Below are 14,741 nucleotides of genomic sequence, written 5' to 3'. Positions count from 1 at the left end.
ATTCATGTAGTGCACCAACTAGAATGATTGACACTGCAGACTATGTGACCACATAAGGCATGGTGAAATGGGTTACACAGCGGACAGTTGATGGAATTTACATATTACAACATTCTACCCTACAAATGTTTCCATTCAAATTAGACTATTTCAAAAATCTGATATCTTGCTCAATGTATACAATATTTTCTAAAACCCCAGTATTTACATATTAGAAGACATTATCGCAGTTTCTAATTCCATTTTAAAAAAAATAGAAGTTTAATGGATTAATTAATACAAAACTATATAGTTTCTTAAATTATTCATCTGAGGCAAAAAAAGCATTAAAATATTTTCTCAGTGTTTAAGTGAAGCATCAATCCCCTATACTGCCTGGATCAGCTGAAGTGTAGTGAAGCTGAGCTTATTTTCATGTATTCTCTCCATCACAACAATTGCTCACTTCCGCCAGTGCAACTTCTTCTGCCACAGCCCATCTGCTGTTGAAAACCTCACCCATTTCCTTTCCACCTCTAGTCCCAACCATTCTCATGCTCTCCTGGCCAATTTTCCCTCATGCTCCATTTTCCACCAAGCTTCATTTAAAATTCTCTCTGCATCTCAAGCCTTGTTCACTGCTTAACCCTAACCTTGCTGTCCTATATTCATTCCTAGAAACTCCAAATTTTGAAGCTATTGATCACTACTCCTCATTTCTCCTTCCCTGGCTCAGTAATGTATCGCCAGATGATTTTCGATATTAAAGGTACTGTATAAATGTTCCTTAGTTACTTTAAACAGCTTAGCATGGGTTGAAAGGAGAATTAGGAGATCTGATGAAAGCATAGTTAGAAAATTTATCTCAAAGAGCAATAAATAATCCCAGATAATAGAAATGAACAAAAATGGTCAAATGAAAATGTTCTCAGCTTTTAAAACAAAATAATGCTCATGTTGCAATCTCATTAACATAACCAAATAGCTTGGGTTATGTTCATTACATGAACCAGTTTTGCACATGCAAGCCTGTAATATGCTGAATCCCATTCACAGTAATTATCTTAGATTTATTCTCTGGTCAACACTGCTGTTACTGCAGTGAAAAAGTGTTAACTCACTGCATTAAGGTAACACTAGGCTCTTAACAGAAAGCCTAGTGCTACCATAACAGCAGGAAGCAGAGTCTGACGGTCATGAAACAAGAGAAGAGCCTCATTTCTGCACATCCTCAGTGCAATGACAAAGGCTACAGATAATGAGAAAATTACAGGAATCCAGCATATATGGCTTTTATTTGAAAGACCAAGAGTTCATAACCCATTTGTAGCTCTAGTGGCTAAAAGCTATGATTCGTTCACAATTTTAAAGGTGCAGAGGTTTTGATTAAAATAACTTAAAGTGTTACTAAGCAATCAGCAGAATGGAAGTGCTAATTATTCTTGCCGTGATAGCATGACCTTCTCTGCAAAATAGATCTATCGATGTTAAGAATATGTTAGTGCAAATCAATCTTTAGCACCTCACAAGATCTTTTTTGCTGTAACCATATTGGGCAGTAAAGTTATAATTGAACAGGGAGATCTTGTGTAATGTGTTTGGACAAGTCAATATTAACAGTTTAGAAAGGTAATTAAAAAATTAAGCATGTACATAACCAAAGAAGAGGAAGAAGTGAAACCAGGAAATGTTGGGAACACTTAGTAGGTCAGATAGCGTCTGTGGGGAGAGAACCAGTGTTAATGTTTCAGCCACAAAAAACAAACTGCTGGAGGAACTCAGTGGGTCAAGCAACACCAGTGGAGGCAAAGGGATGATGTTTCAGATCTAGATCCTGCATCAGCACAGAGTGTAGTAGGAAGACAGCAAGTATAAAGAGGTGAGAGGGAGGGGTGACGTGAGGTGGGGGATGATGGGCAGATGGAGCCAAGTGGGGAGTGGGAGGGTTGGACTTTTCAGAAAGAAGCTGGTGGCTGATAGGTAGAAAAAGATAAGGGGGAGAAGGTGGGCAGATAGAGCCCAATTGAGGAAGGGAAAGGGGGAAGGTCGATTGAGCAGATGGAATGTGTGGCCACTGGCCATTTTATTTTTACAAAGGTTTGCATTCGAATTCAATGACAACTCATAGAGTCAGCAGGTATAGCAAAGCCAAGTGTCACAAGGAGACACAGGAAAATTTACAAATAATACAGAAAAGTCACTATTATTCTTTGTGCCTTTGAGAAACTTTGGATGGGGTTGCAAAGAGCATCAGCAAAAACCACTGTTAAACTGGGGTAAACGGAAACAAAAATCTTAAACAAACCTGCAGGTTAGCACATAAGTGAAGCTTCAAGTCTTCCAGTTTCCACAATATTTACAATGAAAGGTCAATTGGTAAAAGAGGGCAGGGTGAATTCACTGGCCAGTGTTTTGTTGCAAAGCTGCTCTGGTCAGGGGCCATGGATTAGAAAAAGGTTTGCAAGCCTGCAAGCACTATCACCTGTGCTGTGCGGATATCATGAGAGAAATCACTTTTACTATTAAATAAATTCAAGGCTGTTAACAAGATAGTGGCTTGACTTTGAAATTACCAGTTTCAGTACTTACACAATGGGGGTGTCCAAGGGCTGCATCATACTGTAGCCTCACCCTTTGTGGCATCATGACATCATCCTGCAGCAAATAACATTTATTTAGCACTTCAATGCTCATTGCACTTCAAACAGACATATCAGATGAGTTTGCTTATATACATAACAATGACTACACTTCAAATCTGGTTCAATCACCAATCCAGTGATTGGTTAAAATCATTAGGCTTCATCAAAGTCTAATTTGGTTGCCTTGATGTAGCACAGCTGCACTGATGTCCTCCAATCCCACATTCTCATCAAAATGGCAATGTACCAACAATCGGGACATTATTTCTGCCATTCTTGGGTATGCTCTGAAATCCAAATGTAGCCATCTTTTATCAGTTCGTGACAGGAGTCAGGTCCACGCTTGACTCCATAGGTCATTACTACCACATGGGGTTGGATTGCTTAACTGTCTCTCTTTCCAAATATGTACATTCAAAATAAAGACAAATATTCAGCTGTGCAAGAGTTAAATGGACAAAATAAGCTTACTGACTCAATGGGCTGAAAAAAATTATTGGCTCTTACAACTTTTAATGGACTGCAATTATTGTGCCAGAAATTCATCTGTCCATTTCAGGAATAGTCTGTCTTCAGCTTCAAACTTGGCTTCAACACCCCTATGCTGGTGATTCAGTGGGCCGAATTGTGTTGGATCCAACACACTATTCTGATTCACTGTCTGCACTCTCCCCACACCCATACTAACTCGGTACAGATGCAGAGATGGAATCTCTCTAGCCCTCTGATGCAAGATGCAGTGAGATCTTAACAGTCCATGGGCATGAGGCAGGCAGAGATAAGAAGTTCCCCAGCCCCAAGAACACCCTGATAGAGTTTTAATAGAAGGCAAAGCTGGGGGCAGAAACTTTTATCTTGCATCCTGGTAAAATGACCAAGAATGTATAAAGGTCTCTGACACTTGGACATTGGGTTGAATCATGGTTCTTAACTGCAGCTGCTCAAGCATTCGTTACTGGAACAAGTACAGGACACACTGAGTGATGATGCTGTCACATCAGTCACTACACACCATTGCTGCTATCCGCATGGAATTCAATGGCCCTCCAGCATTACACTTGAGAATCCATCTCTCCAATCCCACACCATGTCAGACCTGAAGTAGGATTGGTGACTGCATTTGAATAGCATTCTTGTCCTGCAAAGTAGGGGAAATAAGTATGTTCTTAATGATTTAAATAAATCATTCTAATAATATACATTTTTCATTCTGTAAAAAGTTGTGCATATCTCTTGACATCGGAGACACCGGACTGAATTGAGTTGGGAATTTCCAAAGGGAACCTCCAGCAATCAGCCACTCCCCCAATGGAAGCTTCAGACTTCCACACATGTACAGCCAAACATGGGAGTCTGAGACTTCCGCAAACCAGGATGCAGGTGCATCCGACATCCGGCTCCGTGCCAGATTCACCATTGCACCCATCAATGGGACCACGAAATATTGGAAGGTCAGAGTGCACTTCGCATGGGGCCCTCAGTGTTGCACAGGGATTTATCAAGCATGTGTTAAAAGGCAAGTGTGGATAAATGCTTTACTTGGTTTACTTCTTTAATGTTTTTAATTATTTGTTAGTTTTAATGCACTTGTAATTAAAACATTTTTAATGAGGAAATTGTTACATTTATTTCAACCACTTTTATTGTCAGAAGTTTTTGAAAATGATTTAATGGCCTTTCCCAGCCTCTTGGATGCAGAAATCAGCTCCTTTGGCTCTCTCCACCAATAAACAGGAAGTGCAGCTGGGTGGGTGGAGACCTTGGAAGATGAGATGGATCCAACAAGATTCAAATGGTTAAAAATTACGAAATTCCTTGACAGCTTTGGCACATGGCAAAATTCCAGCTGCGACTTTGCCTGCTATCAAAGCCCTGAGTATTGGACTGCAGGACTACACTGCCTAAAGTCTTACCGTGTATCTCCAGATGACTCCCTGATGCAAAGGTGAAATGAGAGTCTAATAAACACATCTTTACCAGGTTAAATGGGCATGGGTGGTGGACAAGTGTCTTAAAGATTCTGCTGATTTAAAATATTAAAATTGATGTAAATGTAAAAATAATCTAATTAAAAACATAAAAAATTAACATCTCCAAATAAAACACCTGTCCATTATTGCACTGAGGTTCTTGCCTAGACTTTGGGCTCCAGTGGCTGCAGCAGGACTTGAGAACATACCTTGTTCTCCAGCAAAGGTGCCACCCTGTAAAAATATTGTTACCTAAAGAATGGCAATTGCTTGAAGTAATCTTCCAAGGAACTTAGAATGAAAATCCTTTGGAAGATTCTTAGCTTAGCTGGATGTTATAATTAAACCTTCATTTCTTATACAATGACATTACAGGTTGCTGTATAATCAAAAAATAAATTGTCCAGGCTACATTCAGGTTTAATAACATTTGGCAAGTTACTGCTAGAAAAGGAATTGTATTTAACTACTTTTATTTCGCAAGATCTTTTGAACAGAATAGCAAAAGAGCTACATAAACAAATAGTGATAAAAACATAGCCTGGCACTTGTAACGAGCAAAACGCTTAACCCGTTAAACAACATTCTTCAGTGTCCACTTTAGTCAAGACTTCAAACTACGAGAAGTAAACAGGTTGATGGCGACATTATAAATGAGACAAAAATGTCCTTGAATGTATTTGCCATTTGTTAGTATTAATACGCCAACTTCTAGCCTCATAATAACTCAAACTAAAAATAACGACACTTCCATACAATTCAAATGCATCAACATACAGCAATACTACCTAACACTTTTTAGATATTAGTATGTCTGTGATCTAGAGAGAGACTAGTTTTCTGACTCACTGATCAAAGTTTCGAGTGACTAGCAAGTTACAACTTGCAATAATTTTGGTAGACCTGCCTAGTATACAATTCTATATTTGACTTTTAGAAGTGAAAGACAAATGGCAGTCTTGCACTCAGATTGGTCCAAATTGTTCGAGTACAATGATTAATGCAACGGGTTCTGATCTGATGCTTTTCTTCTGGGTTCTAACCAATTTCAAAAGAATTCATGTAGTTCTTGAAAGTAGAAAATCCCAAACCAGCACTGGGTGACAGAAAACAATGGTATTTGAGTAGTCAACTTTGATGAATGGCATGGCTTTTCTTCTGTGACCCATCTCACTGAGTTTTTTTGTTCGCTGCTTAAAGTATATGCACTTCCAAGACTGGAAGACCATATCTTACTGAATCAGAGACAGTATCATGTTTGTATCATGTTCAGTGGAGGTGCCCAGTCTTGCTAGGGGAAAATTACCTTAGATCTTTACCGGGTCAGACTCCAGTGAGTTCATTCATAAACCAGCAAATTAAGAGGAAAAAGGGAAGGCAAGATTTTCTTAAATTACATTGCTTCATGTTAGTAAAGGTATAGAGTGATGTAGCATGAATACAGGCCCTTTGGCCCACCAAGACCACACAGACCATTGACACTAATCCTTTGTTAATCCCATTTTAATTCTCCCGACATTCTCATCCACTCACCTCAGATTTACCTACACACACTAGGGGCCATTTACAATGGCCATGACTTACACAACCGCACATCTTTGGGACATGGGAGGAAACCGGAGTATCTGGAGGAAATCCATACAGGCATAGGGAGAATGTGCAAACCTCACTCAGGGTCAAGATTGAACCCGGGTCTCTGGCATTGTGAGGCGGTGGCTCTACAAGGTGTATTATCCCAATGTTTTAAATCATTTATGAATTTTTACACATTTTTATATATTTTTCAAAAATTGTTCATTATTTCAATTTTAATATTTTTTAAATGACAGTTAAAAACATTTAACATTGTAAGCAGCATTTGCAGGTCTGACAGCTGGCAAAGCTCTGCCCCATCTTCAGCAGCAGGAGACGAATGGGGCATCTGCTCACCACCACCTGTGGCTTGGTCGTTGTTCAGATTTAATGATTGGACCCAATGGTGTGGAGGGGGAGCAGGATGAATCCCTGAGCCATTTGAGCTCCAAAAACTCAATTGCCTCATTATGCAACTCCAGCTACAGTTAAGCTGGAGATTAAAGGGAAATATGAAGCAGTTCCAATCGGAAAGCATTACTTTTCCCTGTGTAATATTTGAAGGGTTTTCTCTATTGGATCAGCTTTGTCAATCTGACTAGGGATAAAATATCTTACAGCACATGTTACCACAGATTCGAAACAGATCAACAAGTTCAGGAACCAATTTCCAAGTCATAAAAAGGGAGCAGTAAAGAAATTAAGTTGGTTAACATCTAGCTGGAGTATTTACTTTTTTCTGGAGGACTCAGAATTTGCCATCTTTGCAACAAAGGAGCTGGCAAAAACCAGCAAATATCCGTTTAGAGAGTAGGTGTTGCATTGGCGAGATCCAAAAATATAACAGAAGAAAACACAAAGATGTTTTGCCTGAAATCTTTGAAGCAATGTTGCACTGAAAGACCTGAAGAGAAAAAAAATCCTTTATACAGAATTGGACATCCATTGGGTTGTTTAAATTCAGACGACTGGCCCAGCAAAAAAATCTGTGCTTATTGTTCTCCTCCAAATGAAACCCTAGCCTGTGCTGCCAGAAAGCAATGTCTGTAGCAGCCCCTGGCTTCACTTTATCTGAAACAGACATCATGGGCCGAAGGGCCCTTTCCTGTGCTGTACTGTTCAATGTTCTATATTAAACCAAGTTGCTCTCATACTGCAGAACTGTTTCCTCTCGAAGCACTTCCACAAAATAATCCAAGCTGCAAGCCATTAAGTTGTATTGCACACAAATGTGGAGACTGCTAGCATGCTGTACAACAGCTGCAGGTGTACATCTTCTGGCTACTGCTGTCTTAAGGCAATGTTTATGAATCTTCATACCATAGGTCGACTATGTACTTTTCATGTTGCATTGCCACATAATGCACCATTATAAAAAAACCCTGCCAGAAAAAAATAGCAAATAAATTCCAAGCAGTTCTGTGTCAACCATTTACTTTGATCTTTCACTTCTCAGGAAAGCTGCTTTACCAGGTGGCATTTTCCAACTCCAGGTACACCTACAATGCCTTCCATCATTAAAAACCCTGCCTCCAATAAACAAACTTGAATAAATATATTATTGTTCATGTCTTTGGCATATTCCAAAATACTTTGGAGCTACTAGATTACCTTCAGTTTAATCACTGTTAGCAAATGCAAACAAATCCAATATCCAATCTGTACTCAGTAAGATCCCACAAACATTAAGGGAGTATGTGGCTGCTTAAATGGTCTGAAAACATAATTACTGGTTGAGACAAAGGGAAGTTCTGCTCTTTTTTGAACTGGTCCATTTGGATCTTTTTTCTCAACTTCATAGGGAAGATCAATCATCAGTTTAATATCTCATCTGCAAGACAGAAAGACAAAGAGCTTCAATTCTTTCCAAATTTGTCAGTTAGGGTTTCCCATATTCTTTTTAGAAAATATAGAATACTGGTAGTAATGGTGGTCCCCCCTTGCACCTTCCTCCTCCCAAATCAGTTATACGGCAGTACTAGTCAGCTTTTACAGCATTCTACATTCATGGTATTATGGTGATGAACAAAAGCAGAGGGAAAATACACAATGGTGCAACTGTAGCTGTCGTAAATCTAAGATAAAAGTATGCTGGAAATACTCTGTAAGTCAGGCAGCACCAGAAGATAGTAGAAAATGAAGTTAATATCACAGGTTGATGGTCTTTCTTCAGAATTGGCCAACTTTGATGCAAACTGGAATAGATGGCACCCTGAAATTATTGACTTTTCAAGGCAGAACATGAAATGCTGTTCTTCTAGTTTACATTAGGCTTCATTGGAACAGTGTAAGAGGCTGAAGTCAGAATGGAGTGGAATGGAGAATTAAAGTGACAGGCATTCCATAGTAAATGTCTCTGGCTGTGATTTATTTCAAGTTGATTCAAACTGAAATTCCACCCTTCACATTTTAGATCCACAAATAATTACAGGTATACTGAAGATATTCAGTGCTTCTTCAATCACCGTTTTGTTCATACCCAGAGATCCGTGCTTAAAACCATGCAACGGCAACAGTATATGCATCCTCTTAACCTGTTTCTCCAAAAGTACCAACTCAATGCATCTCAAAGATGTCTGGTTGCACACTGACTTCATCCTTTGTTGCTTTTGATGCTTTAATAAATTACTTTGCTTTCCTTTCAGGCTTCAGAGATTGCAAACTTCAAAACGTTTCAACTCTAATAATTCGCCAGAGCTCAACTCTGTTCCCAGTCCCAACCTTAGCCATGTTTTCACCAGCTCTTCTGACCTTCCCTTCTCGATCCCAAGCAATCTACCCTCAACATTATCCCCTGACATTCCATAACAGTGTTCAGCACTTTTGCCACTACCTTTGTCTCCAGGCCCATTAAGAGTCTTCATCCCAGACTGTGGATGTACCTTCAGAATTCCCAATCTACTTGGACCCCTCCTCTCTGGCCTTTTATTCTCCCATTTTCTTTTACTAACCACAGGCATGAATTTGGCCATTCCATCTTTTTCACTGCCCTCACTCATTGACACCCACCCCATTCTGAACTTGTAGAACTCTATTCACCAAGGATCAATCCTAACGTTGACATTAAATGTGCTGACAAGGGTGGTGCTGCTGTTTAGCAAACAGACCTCTGCCTCACAGACACCTCCTTATACTTCTGGACCATGCTCCCACCATTGAATATTAGACCACTGTTACCCAGAAAGCCAGTTCCCATGAAGATCTTCTCTCCTACCATTCTTGTGCCACAAAACTTACTTCTCTCTACCTTGGTCCAGTCCCTTCCCACTTACAACCGAGACACCCAACACTCTCCATAACCAACTCCTTGTACCCAACTGGCACATTCTGACTATGAACATTCTCTGCTTCTCTACCTCACACCAGGATGGCGTTTTCCTTGAAGAGGCCCAACCAAACCTGACCACCACTATTCTCATTTGCCTGGCCAAACTAACTCTCACATTGAATAACTTCTCCTTTAACTTGACTCACTTCCTCCAAACCAAAGATGTAACAATGGGAAGCCACACATGGTCCAAAATATGCACGTCCCTTTATGTGATGCATGGAACAATCTGCATTTCAGTCCTGATTGGGCTTCCTCTATTTCTTTCTAACGTACATTGATGATAGTATTGGTGTCATTTCGTACTGTTGTACACAACTGAAAAGTTTCACCTGCTCTTTCTAACTCTTCTCTTCCTTGATGTCTGTATCTCCATTTCCTCACAAAGCGGTGGATCTCTGGAACCCTCTACCACCAAGGGTTGTGCAGGCTAGATCACTGGAGATACTTGAGGAGGTAAATAAATTTTTGAAAGATCAGGGAATTAAGGAAACTGGCACAGAAGAAGAGTCGAGGACTGTGGCATATCAGTTTTGATTATATTAAATGGTGGGGCAGGCTTGAGGGACTCGCTGGCCCATACCTGCTCCTAGTTTCTACCTCAGGGGATCAACATCCATTATTAGCCCACAGACTCCCAACGCTACTTTAACTGCATGTCCTCACATCCCGCTTCCTGCAAGGTGACTCCATTCAATCCATTCTCCCAGCTTCTGCAGCTACATCATATCTGTTCTGATGATGGCACCTTCCATATCAGTACTTCTGTGATGTCTTCCACTTTTCTTAACCATGGCTTCCCTTTCACCATAGTTGATGGGGCTCTTAACCATATCTCCTCTATTTGCTACTCTTCTGCTCACACCTCTTTCTCCTCCCAGGGAAAGGATAGGGTTCCCCTTGATCTCACCACCATTCCCCCCCCCCCAACCCACTACCCTCTACAATGAATGGATTATGATCTGTAATCTCTGCCCTCTTCCATGGTATTCCACCTCCAGACAAATCTCCCCCTCACCCTTCCTTTTTCAGAATTCCCAAGGGACTGTTCCACCTTCCCTTCCCACCATCCAGGGACCAATCCTTCTAGGTGAAGCAGCGAGTCACTTCCACTTCCTCCAATTTAGTGCCTACAATCTCATCTTCTCTACATTGGAGAAATATAATGCAGATTGGGCAACTGCTCTGCAGAACACAATGGTGACCCTGACCATCCAGTTGCCCATCATTTTAACTCTCCAACCCACTCCCACTTTGATCCTCTTTGGCCATCAATAATGTTCCAGTGAAGCCCAACATAAGTTCAGACGTTACTGCCTCTGGGAGTCAACATTAAACTTAATTTCAGATGAAGGGTCTTTCCTGTTTGCAATAGGATGAGTCAATTCTGAAGAAAGAAACCCAACCTGCAATGTTACCTCTGTTTTTCTCTCACCACAGATGCTCCTTGATCTGCTGAGCGTTTCCAGCACTTTATGTTTCTTCTGAAGGGCCTCTTCCTGTGCTGTACTGTTCCATGTTCTATGTTCTATTTCTAATTTTAAATAATTGCTCACGTTCTCCTGAATTGGACATGGTTTTATGTGAAAATAATTGAAATTGTATACTCACTGCATCCAGAAAGCAAAGGAATCTCCCAACACTTTGTTCAATGGCCCGATTCTTGGCAAAACCCACTGCAGAAATACAAAAAAAAATTTAAGGACATATCTCAAAGCTTTCAACATATACATAAACATATTATATGGATATATATACCACCTGCAATTCTCATGTAGCTTGTAGTTGCTTGCCATTTGGATGAGGATGCAGGTGGCATGATTAGTAAGTTTACAGATGACACCAAAACTGGTGGCGTGGTGGACAGTGAAGAAGGTTGTCTAAGGCTACAACAGGATCTAGGTCAACCGCAAAAGTGGGCCAAGGAATGGCAGATGGAATTTAATTCAGACATTGGCAGACTGATGCATTTTTGTAAGTTAAAACAGGGCAGGATGTACACAATGAAAGATGGGGCCCCAGGGATTGTTGTAGAACAGAGATATCTAGGGGTACAAGTACATAGTTCCCTGAAGCTGGTGACAAAGGTAGATAAGGTGGTGGAGGTGGTGTATGGCACACTTACCTTCATTGAATGGAGCACTGAGTCATGTTACAGCTGTAAAAGACGTTGGTGAAACCACACCTGGAGTATTGAGTGCATTTCTGTTTGCCGTACTACAGAAAGGATGTGACAGAAGCTAAGCTTGAAAGGGTTCAGTAAAGATTCACAAGGATGTTGCTGAGACTGGAGGACTCAGGTTATATGGAGAGATAGGATAGGATGGGATTGTTTTCCCAGGGTCAAAGGAGGCTGAGGGGTGACCTTATGGAAGTTTATAAAAATGAGGAGCGTAGATAAGGTGGATGGTCACAATCTTTTTCCCAGGACAGGGGAGTCTAAAGCTAGGGGGCAGAGATTTAAGGTGAGAGGGGAAAGGTTTAAGGGGAATCTGAGAAGCAAGTTTTTCCACAGATGGTGTTGGGTATGCAGAATGAGCTGCCAAAAGTGCTAGAGGCAGGTACAGTTACAATACTTGAAAGACATTTGGACAAATTCGTGAATGGGAAAGGTTTAGAGGGTTATGGGTCAAATGCAGGCAAATGAGAGGAGTTCAGGAAGGCACCTTGGTTGGCATGGATGAGTTGGGCCAAAGGGCCTGTCATTGTGCTGCACAACTCTATGTAGTGAAAAAAAATCCAACATTTTTGTATTTCAGATTTTATTAATCCAATGTTAGAACTGTTCCCAAATATTATCTCAGCGTGTTGCTGCGTGCCATATGACAGACATTGCCAATCTTACAATAGACATGAATTTCAACGTCTGTGCAATGTGTGACTGGAATGACTGTCCAGAACAAAGAAATACATGGGAACATCTCCAATCCTGTACTAATCCCCATTATCACAGATGTTTGTATAGCTCTCCAGCCTTGCCCAACAAATATGAAACCAGCCGGTGCACATCAGACTATTTGACACTGGGGGCACTGCCAAAACTTCCAATGCTATCTTCAGGGTGCATTATCCAACAAAGGCTTTAATCATTAACAGCAATCCCACTTATTTGGTTTATATCTCCCTTCTTATCCAAGCACAATGACAGCTCAGCTACCTATACAACCAGTGTGTCTCAGGTCAGCTAACTCTGCAGGGTCTTGGAACTGAAACTGGAAAATTCCTGGTTCAAACAGTTCAACTTTTGACCCAGCGTGTATGAACTGTACCATGAATATTTGATAAGGGAATCAGAATCAGACCTTAACCAGTGCACTCACAAATACTCCATGTATGATAAAGAATTCTTTTTAACCATAGTGTTTTGGATACTTATCCAACAGCCCTCATGAGTAGAGAAGAACCAAAAGTCAAAAGCTGCCTCAAACTTATTTTTTAAGAACTCCCCATACCCCAGTGAGTGACACAAGGCTATTGCACATAAGATTTGATTATGTCTTGTGATTTCAATACTCAAGCTTGAAACCAAACAGAATTGGTAGCCGTGGAAACTGTTTTAACAAGAGAAGAGGTTTCCACAATGCAGTGTGTATTGCTGTAACCAGAGAATTCGGGCCAACTATGTGAGGAAGACAATCAATGTTTGCACCAGCAGACCCATTTCCTCTTCGTCTTTTCAGGCAGCCCATTCCCCATGACTACCAGTTCAATTTCTCCACAGCAATGCCAGTATAAATCATTGTCTTTGCTGCCCAATCAGACATGAAGTTTCAAGTTATAATAACACCATCACAGTTCCTTTCAGCAGATGAGACAAAATTCTGTCACACTGGATTTACTTCAGGCTTTTTGGATTCACTTTGAGTTTTTCTATTTCAGTTTTCAAGCACATTTTGTTAAAAACTTAATACCTACATAGGACAGAAAATGTGTGAATATTTGCAACATTTAAGCAGCCCTGAAGTTGTGCATCCAAAAGCAGAATATTTCCCTTTAACCTATAGTGAAACAAACCCTGGTATCACATGGTACAAAACCACTACTGTGTGTTAAATGATTCATCGTCAGGAATCAACTGTAGGTTACTGTCACTGCAGCACTTGTCTAGTCATCCTTTAAGAAAGACTTTTTTTAATGCCTTCATCTTTCAAAGTTTTCTGGTCAGAGAGGTAATCAACTTAAGACAGTTTTCAGAAAAATAGTTTTTTCTTTCTTACACATGGAACAGATTATACACAATGAAACTGCTCAATAGTGACACTTAAGGTAAAATTATTACTGCCTCTCAATTTACATTCAACACACCCAGTTACGCAACCTAATAATGTGCCTTGTAAATCACTGCCTCACAACGTAAAGACAATTTCAGTGGTTGCTCAACCACTGCACCTCTGCCTTTCATCTGTGGTAATATCACTGATTAAGTAACTCTTGCTTACTTATAAATAACAAGGTGGAAACTTGCTTTTAATATAGCCATTAGTACTGAATTCTATTCTTTGTTCAACTATCCAAATTCTTGGTCTATATGAAGCCTCAAAATATTGGGATGCTTTACTTTACCCCATTAAAGTAATTAAACACTAACAACCTTTGCAAGAAAATTAATAACCACAAGTATAAACACTGAAAATCCCAAAGGGATACCCAGCTTGTAATAATTGACATACAGGATTAATCACCGTTTTCTCTTGCCAAAAGAATGTTCTATCCAATCAGGAGTCCTGATGAAGGGTCTCAACCTGCAACGTCGGCTGTTTATTTCCCTCCACAGATGCTGCCTGACCTGTGGAGTTCCTTTAACATTTTGTGTGTATTTCTATCCAATTCGACATTTTACACAGGATTTGATTCACTTGCATTTGTGCCAGAAAATCCACCCACTACATTGGAAGGAATCCTCCCAAACCCTTTGAGTTCTAATTTATACACCCAAACATATTTCTGTCAACCACCTACATTCCTACACACAAATAAAACTAAGAAACAAAAATATTCTCTTTACCAGGTAACCGTTCATCTATCCATTCGGAGAAATTAAAAGCTTGTACAATTGCCACTTAGTTTTTTTTTGCATCTCCCTAATGTGAATGGTGTTGATGCAAAATTTTGGTTTGGTAAGGAGCACCAAGAATAAATCCTGATCTAACTACGTGCATGATACATGGGAAGAGTCTTCCCTTATACCTCTGCTTCCCACCAGGTCTTTGGTGGGAGGACTGATTTATTGCTCTGCTATGCGAAACTCAT

The 14,741-nt window shown here is 40.2% G+C and overlaps 1 protein-coding gene across 3 annotated transcripts in view; it reads right to left on the bottom strand.

Annotated features, from left to right (window-relative positions):
* The window catches only part of b3gntl1 (UDP-GlcNAc:betaGal beta-1,3-N-acetylglucosaminyltransferase-like 1), a 263,296-nt gene that overhangs the window by 230,904 nt on the left and 17,651 nt on the right, over positions 1 to 14,741 (bottom strand). For 2 of the 3 annotated variants that reach the window (XM_052033304.1, XM_052033305.1), the window contains exons 4-5: positions 11,103 to 11,167; positions 2,569 to 2,634 (exon numbers count right to left, since the gene is read on the bottom strand). In XM_052033304.1, coding sequence (XP_051889264.1) covers positions 2,569 to 2,634; positions 11,103 to 11,167 — 131 coding nt within the window. Of the gene's footprint in view, positions 1 to 2,568; positions 2,635 to 3,633; positions 3,755 to 11,102; positions 11,168 to 14,741 lie in introns of those variants that run through there. The other variant, XM_052033306.1, reaches the window with a different exon arrangement.

The sequence above is a fragment of the Pristis pectinata genome, chromosome 18 (assembly GCF_009764475.1).
Source record: "Pristis pectinata isolate sPriPec2 chromosome 18, sPriPec2.1.pri, whole genome shotgun sequence".
Taxonomy (NCBI): Eukaryota; Metazoa; Chordata; class Chondrichthyes; order Rhinopristiformes; family Pristidae; genus Pristis; species Pristis pectinata.
This window is presented reverse-complemented; position numbering and strand designations above follow the sequence as displayed.